Source organism: Athene cunicularia (genome assembly GCF_003259725.1).
Source record: "Athene cunicularia isolate RWA chromosome 5 unlocalized genomic scaffold, athCun1 chr5_part1, whole genome shotgun sequence".
Lineage (NCBI taxonomy): Eukaryota > Metazoa > Chordata > Aves > Strigiformes > Strigidae > Athene > Athene cunicularia.
In genome coordinates this window covers 38,117,159-38,134,303 of record NW_020799101.1, presented here as the reverse complement: position 1 = coordinate 38,134,303, position 17,145 = coordinate 38,117,159, and the positions used below count along the sequence as shown (strand labels likewise).

Below are 17,145 nucleotides of genomic sequence, written 5' to 3'. Positions count from 1 at the left end.
CCCCGCCCCCCTGCCCAATTCCTAAGAAAACATCTTTAAATGGTACCAGGATTGACTGAATTAAACCCTCATCACTCTTTGTGCAGATTGAGACTGGAATGAGGAACTCCAGGTGTATCAGTGAAGTCTCTAATACCTCTTCTGTTTCAGCATCTGGTGTTGCCTACTAACTGAAGAGTATTAGACCTGGTCAAAGGCCAGCACCTGGTTAATTGCCAGCACTCAGTGATCTGCAGAATTGAGAGTAGGCTACCAATCATGCCACCTCTAGCTCTGATCTACTCAGAGATGACTGAAAATGTCAAGTTAGCAATGAAAGCAAGCTACACAGCACTGTCTTGCTTCTTTGTTACTGCAGCTTGTTTCGTCCTGAGCAGAAACCAAAGCAACCTGTGTTAAAAAGTACTGAAAATATAATGATGACAAGTTTTCTCATTTCTAGCAATGCATAGTTGTTCATTTCCTTGCTGTAACGAAGGACGGCACCAGGCTGAGTCTTGTCAAATGATCTTTGAATTCTGACTTTATACTGTTCTGCTAGTTTATCTGTCTTGTCATCAAACCAGTAGGTGTTGACTTACTGCTTTTGGTTACCTAACCCACCCCTTTGTTTATGTGGTGCCTACTTCTTTCTCTGTGCTTCAGGTAACTTTCTCACAAGAGTCTGATATGAATTTGATGCTTCTTGTAAGGCACTAAAGATCTCAAAGAATATGGAGGAGCCTCAATAGATATTTTCATTTCAAAGAAAATAGACTGGTCTTCATCATAACCTAGATAAGAGGAGGCCCAGTATTTAATTTCTACCTTTGTATCTCTAAGCTCAGATCTAACATGTCTCTGTTGACTGTTGTCTTTCAGCATGTGTAGTCTGCCTGCCTCTCAAGAGATTAAACAGTGGGGTTGAATACCTGTAATGATTCTTGAGAGTCCTTGTGGTGATAAAGCTCCTAATAAATTCTTAGTAGTTGAAATTACACATTTAAATCATAGGTACGTGTATCTGGATGTCTGCCTAGTACAGGGAAAGTTTTGCTGGGAGATACCAAGGCCTATTTGAATTGTACTTCTTTCTTCTCTCAGTTGGGATACCTTGAGATATGGAAGAGCTGTCTTGCTGGGCAAAATTTGTTCTGAGCTGTAATTAATTTCTCATAGTCAAATGCTTATTTTCTGGAGGACAAGTTCCCAGTCCTTCAGGAATATATGAAAATGTATGTGAGCATTTCATTACTCCTGCAAGCACCCATGCTCCTGATACCCTTCACCTAAGGTTGCTAACAATTTTTAATGCTAGTTTAAGCCACCATAATTTGCTTTGCACTTGCGGAGTGCAAAGAACATGGTATTGGTGATTTGCTGTATTAAGTTGTTTCTGCTGGGCAGCTGGATCCTCAAAGCTGTCTGAATGTACTTGTAATAGCCAGTTTGCCTCACCAGTCCCTTTTACACACTGCCAGTTGGTTCCTACCCATGCTTCTTAAGATCAGTTTTTAGCCTGTGTGACAGAGGAAAAAGATGTTTTTGAGTTGTTAGGAGCAGTAATACATGGCACGCCATCTACAACTTGGCTGGCCTGTGCATGTACACAGGAAGAACCTTCTTGCATGGGCCCTGTGGAACAGGGTAATAGTGACTACCACTGAACAAGCTGACACACATTCTGCATGTTCCTGCTGATTCGGCTCGCTCTCTTCCCCGGTTGCTTGAAAACTAGGCCCAGTATCTTTGCTGCCAAACAATTTGTCTTTTTAAGGCTGGGAATGTGAAAGGTTTTCAATTCCATTTTCTACCTTTTTTTAAAAAAAAGCCCTCTTTATCTTATGCAGTTCTTTTAAATCAGCAGACCAGAGTGAGAAAATTTATTGCTTTGGTAGATAAGTTGCATTTTTGGTGTAGGTGCTCTATATTTGTGTCTGGGTTTGGGTTTTTTTGGCGTTGTAGGTTTGGGTGGTTTTTTTTTTGTGAGGCTGATCATCTGGCCTCTTAGCTCTATCCAGAGAGAGCAAATATATTCAAAGATGGAACGGTATGCTAACTCCAAGTGTAGGAAGTATGCTGCTTATTTGTATTTCATATTGTCATACACTAATACGAGTGCAAAAGGACTAGCACTTGCAGAAGAGAACTTGCACTCAAAGTATTTAACAAGATCCAATAACTGGTTGTAGATAAAGCTCACAAACAAGACCATGTTGATTAGCACGAGTAAAATGCATTTGCAGTGTCCTAGCAACCTGGCTTATGTTCTCCATAAACAAGATTTTTAAGGAGGAGAATGAAAAGAATATTTCATGTATTTATGAGATTCTTCACTGAAATCCAAGCAAACGCAAGAGGAGGAGTCAAGGTTTTTGTTTTGAAAATGGCAGATGGGTTAGGGAGAGCCCTAGCTGTTACAAGTGAGCCTGTTGATACTGACCAAGGTAAGGAGAACTGAAACAGATACTGGGGAGATATATGATTCTTAAAATTAATTTTTACAATTTTGGGTTGCAGGATGATTATTCCAACCAGTTATAACAAGGAAATGGGAGGGGAGCCAAGTATGTAACTGAGGAATCAAGGGCTTGCACTAAATCCAGCTCTTTCATTGTCCTTCTCTGTGGTCTTTTGTCATGATAATTTATCTTACTTAGCCTACATCTGATAAAAGAGCAAGTTCATGGATACAAAAGATCTGTGTAAGTACTAATTATTTTGTTAGAACTTAATACAAATCAAGGTAATTAGATTTAAATAACCTTGCCAGGAAGAGGCAATCTAACTGTGATATCTAACTCCATGTCCTACTGTTGAGCTCATCTAGACAGAATCTGATCTGCCTTGTGAACAACAAATTTGACTACTGCTTGTTGTGCTTATGGAGGGAAGCTAAAAAACCCCCAAACCCATGCTTTCTTGTTTCAAAGTTTTACTTTACCTTTATAACTTCACTGTATAGCTATATTATTGCATTTAAATATCAAATTAGATTTTATTGTTCTGCCAGATCTTTAGGCAGAGTGGGTACATGCTAGAAGAAGAAACTGAAGATGTATATTCTAGGAAGCTTTTTACTCTTGCAGTCAGTGAGAAACTTGTTAGTAATTTCTCTTAGCAGTTCTTCATCTGCTAGAAAGAAGGAGAAAAGCTTACTAGAAAAGCAGGCACAAAGGAAGCATTTTGTACCTTTATTTCTTGTGGTGGTTCTGTTCTATGCTGAAGTGTGACTCTAAAAATAGATACGTTTTTGCCCAAATGAAGAGAATAGTAACTCTAGGCCTCACACCTCCCCCTGCAATTAGGAAAATGGAGCATTCAGTAACATTAGAAAGTAATTTGGCCCAATAAGCAAGAACCAAGAGCTTAACCATAAGTCTAGTGTGTTCTCAATTTGAGTTGGCCCACAAAAATCTTTCATGAAGTAGTATTTTGTGAATTTTGAAGCCTTGTAGAAAGGGTGACTGATTTTTCTTAATTTTCAGGTAACAGTTTGTTTAACTTCAGTAAAAGTAAGTGCAGTATTTTAACATTTATATGTATATTTCTCATTATGCAAAAGGGTTCTAATAGCACTTTCGGCTTCTATTGCATGGGAAATATTATTTTGATTATTGGAGGGAAGCATGAAAGGAAGATTATTTTTTTTCTCAAAAAAAGCTGTATTAGCTTGAGACTGATATGTAAGTTTTTTCATGGACTGCTAAAAATGGTCCAGAAGATGATTTTTATATGTATTGTAATTTTTACGATGCTTTTGCCTTTTATAGGTTTCGCTGTGACCCATAATTGTTTGGTTGTGGGTTTGTGTTTGGGTTTTTTGCAGTTCACACACACATATGTAGAAAGGTGAAAAAAAACAACCCTCTTGTTTTCTAAGCACCTGTGTCTATAATGACATGAACAACAGAGTAGCTGCATAATGATGGTGTGTTAGTGGCTCGATGCCTTTTGCTGTGAAGTCATTAGATTAATGGTAACCAATATTTTTTTCTTTGTGGCCCCTTCACAGGCTTAGCTATGTTATTGAAGTTTAGTGGCCTGTTATATTCTGTTGCCTGGTATTACATTACTGATGCAACTTGTGTGGTGACTTTTTAAGATAAAGAGGATAATGATGGGCTCCTAAAGCAGAGTGGATATTTCTGGCCTCTGGTTTACACTCACTTTACAGTGGTGTAACAGTACAGCTTTCTGGGTAAAGAGGAATATGTGCCTTATACCAAAGCGTTCTTAAGTTCTGCCTCAAGGATTTTTTTAAAGGTCTTGGGTATAGACTCCTTTGCCATTGAAACATGGTAGAAACTTTGGCAGCTTAACTAAAAAAAAGCTTTATAATGATAGGGGTAGGTACCTATAACATGGTGGTAAATATGAAGTCTTGAATTGGGCGTGTTGTTATTGATCATCAATCTCTTGTTTTTAATTGTGTCTTTTAAAAAACCAATCTATGTACATTGAGCTTCCACTCCTAACACATTTACATGAAGGGTATATCCAGCCTGTGTGTGTATCTGGATTTAAAAAAAAAAAAAGTCCTCTTAAGCAGTTCAAGAAAAAGATGCTATTACTGGCTTGCTGAGAGAGGATTAATTAGGAAATGTCTTCCCTTATCTGGATTTCTAGAAGTTACAGTGGTTCACTTCCTCTTAGCAGAGAATTATTATGCAGAATGGCACTAGGCACTGTATTAAATAATTATGTCATTATCTGTTGGTTCTCTGGGGGTTGGTATTTTGGTTAAATTTGAAGTTATTTACTAGACAGCTCTTCACTTGTCCGATGAAGGGATCAGCTTGAAGTAACTTGTAATGGAGTGTGGTATGTTTGAATAACTAAAAGCCAGGGAGAACCTTGAAATTTGGGAGATCTCCAAGAGGAGGATCTTTTTTTGCGTAAATACTAGCTTTACTCTGCATACCTTTTATTCCCCCCCCCCTCCCTTCTCCAGTACTGATACTCGAAAAGGTGGAAAATGGAGATCTGAGCAACAAGATATTGAAGATCACGGATTTCGGCTTGGCCAGGGAATGGCATAAAACTACCAAAATGAGTGCAGCTGGGACATATGCCTGGATGGCTCCTGAGGTCATCCGCTCCTCCATGTTCTCCAAAGGCAGCGATGTGTGGAGGTATTGATTTGGCATTGAGTGATTGGTTACTCAAGAGTAACTAGACTTGCCAGAAAACCTCTTTTATGTTTAAGAATGAGAAATGGTGAACCGAATATTAGAATTCAGGTCTTAAGAAAACTTTATCCACCAGCTTTCCATCTGTCAGGCTCTCAGACTACTTTGTGTTAATTGTAAACATTCTTTACTGTAGAAAGTGGTGGACCAGCTCCTGCATGACTCTGAATTTCTATATATTTGTTCTATGTCAAATTACATTCAGATTATCCTAGGATTCATAATCCCAATTCTCTCTGCTTTATATAAAACACTTTTTTTGTGCTCATTTGGCTATTGGCTGACATAATCAAAGGCCATAAAACTATCTGTGAAGTACTTAAAATTACTACTTTTTAGTGTTTTACCAACAGTAAGATCATTTTACGTTTTGGTAGTAATCTGTCACTGTACCTAATTGAATTCCCCATGCAGTTTCAGCTTGAATACAATGTTTTTCACTTTCATAATAATCTTATGAATTCTTTCCACCCTTCTAGACTTTCACATAAAATAACAAATCTGTTCTCTAGGTCCAGTTGAGTATGTAATCCATAAATAATAATTTGCATGTATGTATTATCTTTTCCATTCGTGCAATGAGATTTTTGAGAATAGGACCTACTTTAGTGGGGAAGAGTGTAAGGGTCAGCCCATAGACTTCCAGAAATTGAGTTTGAATATGACCATAAAGTGAATTGGTAGCTACTGAATTCAGTAAATAGCTCTAGGACAATGACTCTTCTGGATGCTGTGTGACAGAATTAGTACTGAACATCTGAAACAGATGAAGTAGATGAAATTTTGTGTTTTGTGTGGGGAGAGAGTTATTGAAATGTCAGGGTGACTTCGTCTTCAGTGCAGGAAGATTCTGTCGCTGGCCGGTAACACTCCCACACAAGTGTGTGCATGCTGTGAAATCTGTCAGGATAAAGAAACATCCCAGCTGGCAGAATTGTCTGGCTGTTATGGCAGAGATTTGGTGTGGGGACTTTCATTTTCCTTATCCAGTTTTGCTGAATAGATAATTTATTGCTTTGTGATAAGTCTGTGAAATTGTATTTTGCACACTAATAGTGCGGATAAAATTCTGACTCTGTAATTGAACGTGGTAGCTTCTGTAGTTAATCTGAGATGAAATGAGCAAGAACCAGGCTTTTACTCTGAGTGAAGTCTGACAGAAATGAAAACCTCAAGGCTGTACACCTTTTTTATGTACATGATGACAGTGCTGGTTTGTACAAAGCTTGTCAAGCTCAAACTTTAATTTGCTCTTCCCTGAAACAGTGCCAGGAATGGCCTTTCAGGGTAACCTGGGAGAGAGGGAGAAGGGAAGGGGGTAAGAGTTTTCCTGTGATTGTAACTTTACACTGTGAACAGATCAATAGATGTTCTGTACCAGTATAACCTTATTTTAAAAAAGGTAAGAACAGATCAGTTGGTGGGTTTCATGAAGGTAGCTCAAATGCCTTTCTACCAGTGCAAAAATACCAGTTTGGTCATTGACTTAAGGACTGTAAATCACTTCAGGACTTAAGGAGTGTGATGAAATTATTTGTTAGTTTTTCAGAATACAGTATTTCTATTTTTAAGATTCCTTCATCACTTTCCTCTTTCTATAGTTACCAGTCTTTCCTTGAAAACAGGTTGAGTTCCTCTCAGTGCTCGTCGTTAAACAGAGGGTCATCACCATTAAGAGAGCTGTTATACTGTATCTGAATAAGCCTTCTCTCTCTGGTGGCCAAAACTTGAATCATAGTTAAAACAATTCAGAAAAAGCTGAGAGAACATGATGTTTGGGGCATGTATGCAGAGAACAGACATTGCTAGCGTGACCACTACTAGTGTGTCAATGATTGTAAGCACTGGATTTTACAAAAGCAGTCATGAATTTATAATAAATTCAGTCCCCACCCAAGGATGCAACTTGAAATTCTTAACAGGATGAACTTTCTTATCCTATTAGACTTGCCCCTCCTCTTGTCCACTTTAGCCTCTTGGTTAATCATTGGAGTTGAGGGAGTTTTTTGCCTGACAACCTTCCAGTTAGTCTGTGTGACATCAACAAAATTGGCTGTCTCCATCTCTAACATTCACAAACCCTTATATTTCAACACCTTTTCTTTAAAGCTTATACTGCTGGCTGAAGTGTTGCCCAGCCTTTTAACAGGCCTTTTCTTGTTCTGCTTGTGTTCTTGCTGCACAAACAGGTGAAGATGCTGCTGAAGAAGATGCTTGCAAGGATTGAAATTTCCTGAGTCAGCCTTATCTCATCATAAGTAACTGCTTCATGCAATTGCTTTCAAAACATTTATCAAGCTCCATTTAAAAAAAAAAAAAAGGATAAAAAAAAGGGATTTTTTTTTGTCCCACTATAAAGGAGGGTTGACATAGAACTTACAAGGCTGAGGAATGCTCCAACACACTGCTGTCTATCACCAGGGTCTGGGCCACTGTTAAAGCTTGTTGGTAACAACAGTACATCCTGCTAGTGAAAATTTGTTGCTATGAATTTTGCTGTGCTGCACCCACGACTTTTAGATACACAGCAGAAACGTTGTGCTTATATTGCACAGAGGACAAAGAAACTATGGTTTTATTTAAATATGTCCATTCCTGTAAATCTATTTATGTGTTTGAGAGGAGAGTTAGTATTTGCTTTGGATTTACAGGGGTGAAGTTGAAGAACAGATACTGCAGTTTATCCACTACTGTACAGTAAGCTAATGTCAGTAGGCATATAATTCAAATTTCTGTCATTTTAACTGCTTAAGTGTATTTCTTGTTTGCTGCACACTTCATTTTTTGATTTGTGCTGCTTGAAAGACAATCATGTTGTCAATATGATTGATATGCAGAATATAAAGCTAGTATACAACCGTCATCTGATTTCCCTGTGGTTCCTTAATTTAGATGCTTTTAAGATGTATCTACTCTGAGACAAGTGAAATAGATAGGAATTTAGTTTTCATTTAGAAATGGAATTACTAGGATTACCTAAAACCATCTGATTAGCAGATAAGGTTGTTTCAGGCATTCAGTGATGGGTGTAGGAACTTCAGTCATTAGAATATCTCATTTGAATCAAGTGGTGGCAAGCAATTCCATCCATAACTGACTACTTGTAGGCTCTGCAGCCTTCCATGTGTAATGAAGCACTAGCAAGACTTTGGTACCTGGCAAATAAGTGTTGACTAGCGGTACTAGGAGAAGCTCCCATGGGAGAAGTGTGTGCAACTGACTGTTGTGAAATAAGCAGGAAATGTCACCTCTGGAAATAACAGTTGGAGAACATACAAAATGCTAACTGTTCAGAGCCCTTAACACATAATGAAGTATTTTCCTTAACAAAAGTAATATTCTACTTTATGTTGTTGCTGGGATCACCTTGTTGGGCTGGTAGTTCCTTTCTCATGGAAAGTGTTGAACCTTGGGAGAAGGATAAGAGGAACTTATGGTACAAATGCCATTGAACAATAACAGTGAGAAGAAATACTGGGTTTTTTACTTAAGTTCACAGACTTACAAGGGAGGTGGCAAAATCACATGTGAAATCCTGCAGACCTCCAGCCTCCCTCTCCCTGAAAATCCGGTGTGTAGAGTTGAACCTGATGTTAAATGGCTTAAGGGATTACTGGATCACTGGGAGATGGTTAATTATTTATACAAGTGTCAGTTGACTTGGACACATGGTCTGTATCACATGGTTCGTTTTGTAATTAAAGTCCAAAAATTACTGCTAGGTGCTGGAAAAATAAATGAGCTCGACCAGTTTTTCTTCCTCCCTGTTGAGAATGAGGAGTGGCCCTTGATTCTTTCTTTCTATGCCTTTTTTTTGTATAAGTCTTGAGAGTTAATGAAAAACTCTGTTCAGCATCTCTTTTGCTGTTTAATCACTTGGGATGATTGTTGTTCAAATGCCACAAAGCAGTGTTGCTGGCGCTCTGTGGAAGCAGTATTCTCAGCAATGAACCATAAGTACCTGAGGAAGAGGTGGCATTTAGTTTTGTCAGAAACAAAGTGACCTTTCCTGTAATATATATTTCTAGTGTCATGCTAGAAGAAACACCAATCTGTCCATTCCTTTGTCTTTAAAAAATTGTCCTGCAGAAGAAATGCTTTGAGCACATCAATAGTGCTTTCCTAACCATTCCATTAAGAGAAATACATAATAGATGCCTTATCCAGCACTAATGGTAAAGTAATAACAGAACTCTGTGGTAGTTTTCCCTACCTTTTGATATCAACACTTGTGTCCAAACTGAAGAGTAACATGAATGATCAATCCAATTGAGAGGCGCCAAATATGTATTTTCAGTATCAATTTTCTTTGAGTGCTTTATGAATCCTAGGAGGCCAAAAAGAAAATGGGAAATCCTTAAACTCGTGTTTGGTTTTTTTATTCCAATGAGGCTCTTGAGACAGTAAAAATTGAGAACCTTGGTGGAAAAAATAATCAGTTAGAATTACCATTATAATATCAAACATGCATTATCTAAGAGAAATTCATAAGATTGTATAGATGAGAAAATACGATATTTTGCTTCATAAACTAGCTCTGTTGACAGGCAAAGGTGAGATCTCTAGTGACTGAAATTCTGTATCTCACTAGGGAAAAGTAGTATTAAGACTGTTCAACTAAGACATCAGCAGTTACAATGAATGTTAAAGATTTCGCAGGGTGAGGAGAGATTGCAAGACCACAGGTTGTGATAATGAAAATTCTGATTACTCCCAAATGAATAGGGCAATTCTTGCTTTGAAACAATAAGAGATTAATCTTTTAGCTTCAGAAATGACTGTTTCATGAAGCAGTTATTCAGGGAGCTTTTAGGAGGAGAAGCAGTTTTTCATCTGGTCTTCAGGTGTGCTTAGGAGGCCTTCAAAATTGCACAATATGACCATGGTCAAAATATATGTATACTTAGATTCAGTATCTTTGCAAGAGCAATTAAGAAAAATTAGTCCATTATAGTAGTGTTCAGTCTCAGGGAGATTAATGACAACCTTGAGGAATTTAGTGTAGAAACAGCAAAAAGGGAACACACAACATGGGTATTTTTTAAGGACACTATGTTAAAGCTCAGAGCAAATGCACAGGAAGGACTTTAGATGAAGGAAGAAGAGGATGTTGAAGAGACTGCTGGAAGACATCCTTAAAATAGTTGAACCTGTATCAAATGAGGAAAACTAGGCATGGACTTAAGCGCTACACAGTTGAACGCAAAACAGTCAAGAAAATGAAAAGGATTTTGAGGAGAGTCTTGCAAAAAGCATAAAACCAAACAAATTGCTTTCAGATGCAGCACAGGTGAGAAGCCTGCAGGAGAAGTTATGGCCCAGAGGTGACTAAGATGTAAGAATGCAAAGAAGATAAAGCTATAGCAGAAAAATCTTAGTGTCTTGTGTCTGCTAGAATGTGACAAAGAGAGGCTTTTTAAGATGACAATTTCTCTTTAAGGGAGTTGAGCTGGCAGACATCCTGTGCTGAAGTACTGTCCAGAGAGGTGTAACAAATTACTGGGATTTACAGTAACACCCAACATTGCTACAGGAACATGAGAGAGCCAGCTGAGTTAATAGCTGTGCTGTAATATGTTGCTTAAAGCTGCCTTAATACCAGAGAAATGAAAGGCAGCAAACATGGTGACAGGTCTTAAGAGCTTCCTAAGGATCAGCAAGTCTGATTTTCAGTTCTACTAAATGTAGAAACAGCACTAAAGAGGGGGGAGCTGGTAGACATATATCTGGGGAAGTGTCAGCTTTTGTAGAAGGAAATAATACCTTCTGAAAAATAAATAAAGATTATTGAAGGAATTACTGAATATGTGGACAAGGGGTAAGATTGCTTATACCATATTTGGATTTATAAAAACTTATGAAAACTTATGTCAAAAGCTTTTAAAGAAAATAAATTGATGTGGGAAATAGGGCAAGTGTTTTCCCATCACTTAGTCAATTCTTAATTACTAAAGGAATAAATCAGTTTTCTTGGTGGGGAATTCTATGTTCAATGTAATCATAAGTGATTTGAAAAAAAACCATAAATGGTTAGGTAACATTTGTTATGATACCAAGTTATTCAGGATAAGAAAATTAATCTGTTGCAGAAAAGCTTTACTATACTGAATCATAAAACAGGTGAAATGGTAATAAATACAACATAGTACCCATGGGAGAATTTAACATGTACGATGATGGGCTGTAAATTTTACTATTATGATTCAGTTAAAAGATACTGCAGTTACTGTGGGTAACTGAGTTCATTTTGTAAGAAGTCAGAAAGGCAAGTGACAAATTATGATTTAATAGGAAAGAAATAACAAAGAAAACAAGGAAAGCTGTGCTTTTCAGATCTTTAAAACTTTTGTGATTTTGGTTATTCCAACATGAAAGGTTTAAATGGAATGAGGTGGTACAGAAGCTGTCAAGGTCAGTGAAACATTTGGAATGGTTTCTGTTCAGGAGAATAACTAGATCAGGATTTAGCTAGATTAGGATTTTGGGGGCTGGAAAGAAGATGATTTAGGCAGGATGTAGTGGGAGCCTGTGAAATCATGGATGGCATAGAAGGAGCTAATAGGGAACATATGTTCATTCTTCCTTGTATTGAAAGAACTACAGGGAAGCAAATTAAATTACCAAGTGACAAGCTCAAAACAAACACATGGAAGTATTTTTTGACAAGGCATCATTAAATTTATAGAACTCACTACCACAGAACATAATGGGACAGTAAATGGGTTCAGAAGAGAATAAGACAAATCAGTGGAAGAAAAAATTGTCAGGTCACTAAGTATGAAGAAGCCGTCTCTGGCTCAGGTTTACTAGAAGCAGAGAGAATATTCTGAGGATATGTTGTTTCTCATATACCTGGTGGAGAACAGCCATGGAATTACTTCCATAACTTTAGTTAATATTTCATATAACACCTTAAGAACAACTTGGTTCTGAGGAAGTATATTTCACTTAATTTTAAAAATACCACAGCCCACCAAACAGCACTCCTTCACATTTTTGAGAGTTTCACTAGGTTCTGGTTTAAAATTTGCTATATTAGTTAAAAGATTTATGTTAATGTTTTTTGGACTGTTCCCAGTTTCCAGAGTGAAAATGATTTTTGCCTAAAAGGCAAAAATGGCATCTTATTTCCGTCTTATTAACAAAAGGAGTTAAAATAAGGCACTTTACCAGCTTGGCAGCCATGATGAACTTGTCCAGAAAACTGCAGTTTCTTCAGTGTACCAGAGTGACCCTGATAGGTTCAGGTACTTTTTTGTTGCTTAACAAAGAATGTGTTAAAATCAAACACCTATTTTCTTTTCTGTATTCTTCCTGGTAGTTATGGTGTGCTGCTTTGGGAACTGCTAACAGGAGAAGTACCATTCCGAGGAATTGATGGTCTTGCAGTAGCATATGGTGTTGCCATGAATAAACTTGCCCTTCCAATTCCTTCCACGTGTCCAGAGCCCTTTGCCAAACTCATGGAAGGTAAGCCAGCTGTGGTGCAAGTATGGTTTGTGCTGTTTCTCGAGTGCTGTTGAGCATTGCCTCCTTGTGTTGGTTTTAATACCTAGGAGCACAGATTTCTCAAATGGCTTTATGCAGTGGTGCAAGTTGTTACGGGAGCTAGGCTTGGCTGTCGGTGTGCCGTCATAGTTACTCTTACAAGAATAGTAAGTGAAAGAAATTTCCCTGCCATTTTTTATCTACTGGTTTTACAGGAAAGTGGGGCCTATTGTTGTCATCATTTAGCTTGTTTTCTAGTAGTGAAAACTCGCCAACACCAAAGACTTCACATTTTGGTGTAGTTTGAAGTCTTCGACTTGTTTTGAAATTCATAGCTTGAACGTCTTGCTAGGCAGCATCATATTGATTTGGAATGAGACTTTATCCTACTGACACTTGAGGGAGTGGCTTTAAATGTGGCTTTGACATTTGAAAACAATCCAAATTTTCAGTCAGAATGATGTGATTTTTCTGCTTTGTGTGTGTTCGTGCCCAAGGTGCGTTACATATAGATGAAAGAAATAAAGGACTTTGTCATCAGAGCTGCTGTAGTTATTAAAAGGGATTCTGTGCGGTAGCTTTTGGGGTGTACCTGTGTGACCTGCTCTGCTGACTATTGCAACTGCTTACATATCTTCTGAGCTTCAGTTGTTCTTTCCTCCCTCTCATAGTAGCACCTTTAGTGTTTTTTCCAGTTCCCCTCTTCCTAAGGATTTCCAAGTGTTTATATTTAATAAACATTTTTATTCCTATCTGTCAGAAAGAAAAACTGAGGTAAAGAGAAATCAAACATGTTTTTATACTCTTGGTGAGCAAATAATGTGTCTGAACATAGAACTGATACTCTTGGCTCTGGTGCTTTTAGCCCCAGGAAAGGAATTTGATTAATGCAAGCAAATTTCTGATGGATTCCTCTGCTTTTAGAACAGTTTTGCATTTCTCTGGTATTTTCTGTAGGTTACAAGCTTCAGTTAAGTTAAGGTAGAAAATTTCATGTACTGTTGTGCTAAAAATGAAGTATCCTACTGGATAGTAAGCAACAGAGTTGCAAGTATAGTATCTTGGAAGCAATGTAAAGCAAGAAACTGCATCTGAAACAGTTAATGGAACTACCAGTTCAGTGTTGTGTCAGGGCAGTTAATTTTAACGTGGTTCCCTAAAACAAGGACCTTGGATTTCTTAAATGTGAGGCATCTGCTACGGGGGTTAAAAATAAAGCCCTCTATAGGGAAAGTCAGGTAGAGGTACATGGCCTGCGCTTGAACTCAGGGGTGCGGGGGTGAGCACCCACATGGCTTTGTAACGCTTGGCTTTGCCATGTGCAGGGGGAAGAAAGAAAACAAGAAAACAATTACTTTCTGCCCCTCCACCAAAACTTTTTTTCAAACAGGCTCTTTCCCACCTCGGGTGAATTCTTGTTCCCTTAATGTTGCTGCTTTTACTTTTGAATTACTGCCCTGGTGGTCTTCACTGAGACAACAAAGCTGAACTTTCCCTCTTCACAGAAAAGACTTGTATGTTACAACTGTCCTCATTAGTGCAAATAATGGCAGATCTGGGCCTGGGAAAATAAAAGCCACGGGCCACCTGCATAGTTATCCTGTTCACTCATTCAAACATTTGGCAGGCTGCAGCGTTTTGCTTTACTTCGGGTCATGTTTGCTTTGCCATGCTTAAAACCTGGGGTAAAGAGGCAGGGATGATGGTCCTGACAGTCCAGTTGTATCACCCATTGCTACTAATTGGTCAGCAGCAGGGGACCTTCAGAGCCCTCTTTAACATCTTCAGCGCTCTATTTTGATAAGAGAAGTGATTTGAAATCCATAAACACAAATGTGTTCCAGCTTATCCCTCCTGGAACCTGATCAGATGTTTAAATACCAGCGTCTTGATACCAGCAGTTTTGAAACCAAAGCTCCCAAATGCAAAATCTCAGTAACACTGAAATCAAAGACAAGACCTGCAAAACCAAGCCTCAGCAGTTGCCCAGGTTTTTGTGAAGTGTTACTTTTAATTACAGCTGTTCCTTGGTGTATTTCAATCCACAAAACTAATGAATGAATTTAGGATTTAACCAACATTTTTAAAGAATGTTTTATTTTTTCCAACTGTAAGGTCTAGGAAACCAGAACTGTTGCCCCATACCGCAGTAACATGTCTTGAATCTAGTGACCGTTTAGAACAGTGATAGTGTGAGCATATTGAGAGAGACCTGTGTGTCAGTCTTTTCCACTCATGTCCAAAAGCTGTATTCTCTAGAAATATATTTGAAAGCTAAGTTTTTCTGCTTGGGTCTTCTCAAATTTTGGCATGCGGGAGTCTAGCAGTACCGAAGAGGATAAGGATACTTGTTGAACAGAACCTGTATAAACAAGCTGGTATGGGACAATATAGAATGAGAAAGTGATGGTTTTGACAGGAGTAGAAATAAGGGTGAAGTAAAAGGGAGGACTGAAACAGTAAGAATTTCCTATTCAGAAGTGTTGTTAAGTCAAACATTTTTATTTAATGGCTTTTTAAAAACATGTTCTTAATGATTTTGTAGCTTGAGATGTTACTGCATACCTTTTTCTATTTCCGTTTCTCTTTCCAATGTTCAATTCCCATCACTGTAAAAGCAGTACATGTCTGTACTCCTGCTAGTTTAATTGCCTCGTGGTAAGATGGGTACTTTAAATTCTGCATTTTTAGAGCTCTGTAATTGGATAAGTCATTGCATTAGATTGTAAATGAAAAAGCTTGTTTATCTGTGGTTTCTCATAAAGGCAAAAGAAACAAGCCCAATCAAATGATTTTCTCCCTAATAATAAAAAAGAACCCATAATAATAAGAAAACTCCAAAAGCACTATTTGATGTCATTTACTTGAATCTCCTATTTTCACTCAAGCTATGCTCAGTCTGCTTTGCATGAGAGATTTTCACTTCTGTGGTAGATTCATAATGACTCAGCTTAGTATTGGAGTTTGGCATTAGAACTCTGATAGATATCTTTCTGCAGTATGGCTGTTAACTCTGCAGTGTAAGTGTGAGAAAAGAAACTGTTTACAAGTGTCTTGCATAGTATCTCCACTCTGAGCACATACAACTTAAAATATTTACGGGAATTATTTACGATTTTTAATATATTCTTGAAAATGTAACTTTCTGTAAAATAAGTAAACCTCTGTTTTACATGGCATATTACTGCAACAGAACCTTAGAGACCAGGTAGTTCAAGATCTTAAGTGATGTTGGATATTGTATAAGCATGAAAACGTGAATTCCATACTTATGATCAGACAGTAGTGAAATGCAAGTGGGAAATGGGAAAGATGGGGTAATACAGATAGTGTGCATGCCACTCTTAGCCACTGGGGATCAGTAAAGTACTACTCATCCTCTCAAACCTCCATACTAAAAGATGCTTAACAGTTGCTTGTCTTTGTCCTGTTCTAGATTGTTGGAACCCTGACCCACACTCACGACCTTCCTTTACCAGTATCCTAGACCATCTCACTGCCATAGAAGAGTCTGGTTTCTTTGAAATGCCCAAAGATTCCTTCCACTCCCTGCAGGAAGACTGGAAACAAGAGATTCAAGAGATGTTTGATCAGCTCAGAGCCAAAGAAAAGGTAAATAAACACTCCATTCTTGTGCTCTCTGGATTATAATTTTCCCATTTCATTATTCAAACAGGGATCATCGTTTAGTGCATACCAGAGTTAATTTTGTATGTGCTTTACTGCAGCTTGTAATAAGTCCTTAACCAAAGGCAGGTTATGATGTACACAAGGGCAGAATCATGCGTAAAATAAATATTTGCATCCTAGGCTGCTACTCCTTCTAATACTGTAGTGACCTTGCATTATACTCTGTGCAAACTACTGTGATGAGTTATCTTCATTGTTTAATGCACCTGATAACTAACATCTTAATTGAGAAGCCCAATTATAACTGTTAACAGTAAAAGTAGGAGGGGTAGTTTCAGCACATATGCTCTAGCAAATGTTGCAGCTTTGGTTCTGTGAGGTTTGTGTTTTCCAGGTTGTGAGCACAGCCAAATTGGATAGAATATAATAAACATGAATGCTCTGAGGGAAATGGTCCAATAACTGTTACAAATGAAGTCCATCCAGGTAGAGAGCAGGAAACAAAAATGCTAGCAGGAATAAAAGGAATTGTGCCCATCAGCCTAAAGCAGTAGAAGTGAAAAAGCTGAAGTTTTCTTCAAGCATACTTGCAAAAAGCACAGCTTGCTGCATCCATGTTAAGGTCCTTGTAGAGACTGTCTTTACAGTTGGTATGAAATACTGCAGTGAAATCACTAAAGCAATAATATTTTTCTAATTTCATGGTCTCTTGCCTAAAAATAAATTTGTAATAAGCAGTCAATTTGGGCTCAGAAGTTGAGTTTAGAGAGAAAGGAAGGAAGACCCTGGGGTAGGGGAGAGAAGTCCTGCAACAATACTTAAAACATTTTTATTCATGTATTAGAGTAGCTTTAGG

General features: G+C 38.0%; 1 protein-coding gene across 3 annotated transcripts in view; it reads left to right on the top strand.

Moving 5' to 3' along the window:
* MAP3K9 (mitogen-activated protein kinase kinase kinase 9) overlaps positions 1 to 17,145 on the top strand; it is a 53,370-nt gene that overhangs the window by 17,395 nt on the left and 18,830 nt on the right. For 2 of the 3 annotated variants that reach the window (XR_003398468.1, XM_026849035.1), the window contains exons 2-4: positions 4,934 to 5,114; positions 12,493 to 12,641; positions 16,096 to 16,271. Coding sequence is in view for 2 of the 3 variants with exons in the window: in XM_026849035.1 (XP_026704836.1) it covers positions 4,934 to 5,114; positions 12,493 to 12,641; positions 16,096 to 16,271 (506 nt within the window). In the remaining variant the exon portion in view is untranslated. The remainder of the gene's footprint in view (positions 1 to 4,933; positions 5,115 to 12,492; positions 12,642 to 16,095; positions 16,272 to 17,145) is intronic. The other variant, XM_026849036.1, reaches the window with a different exon arrangement.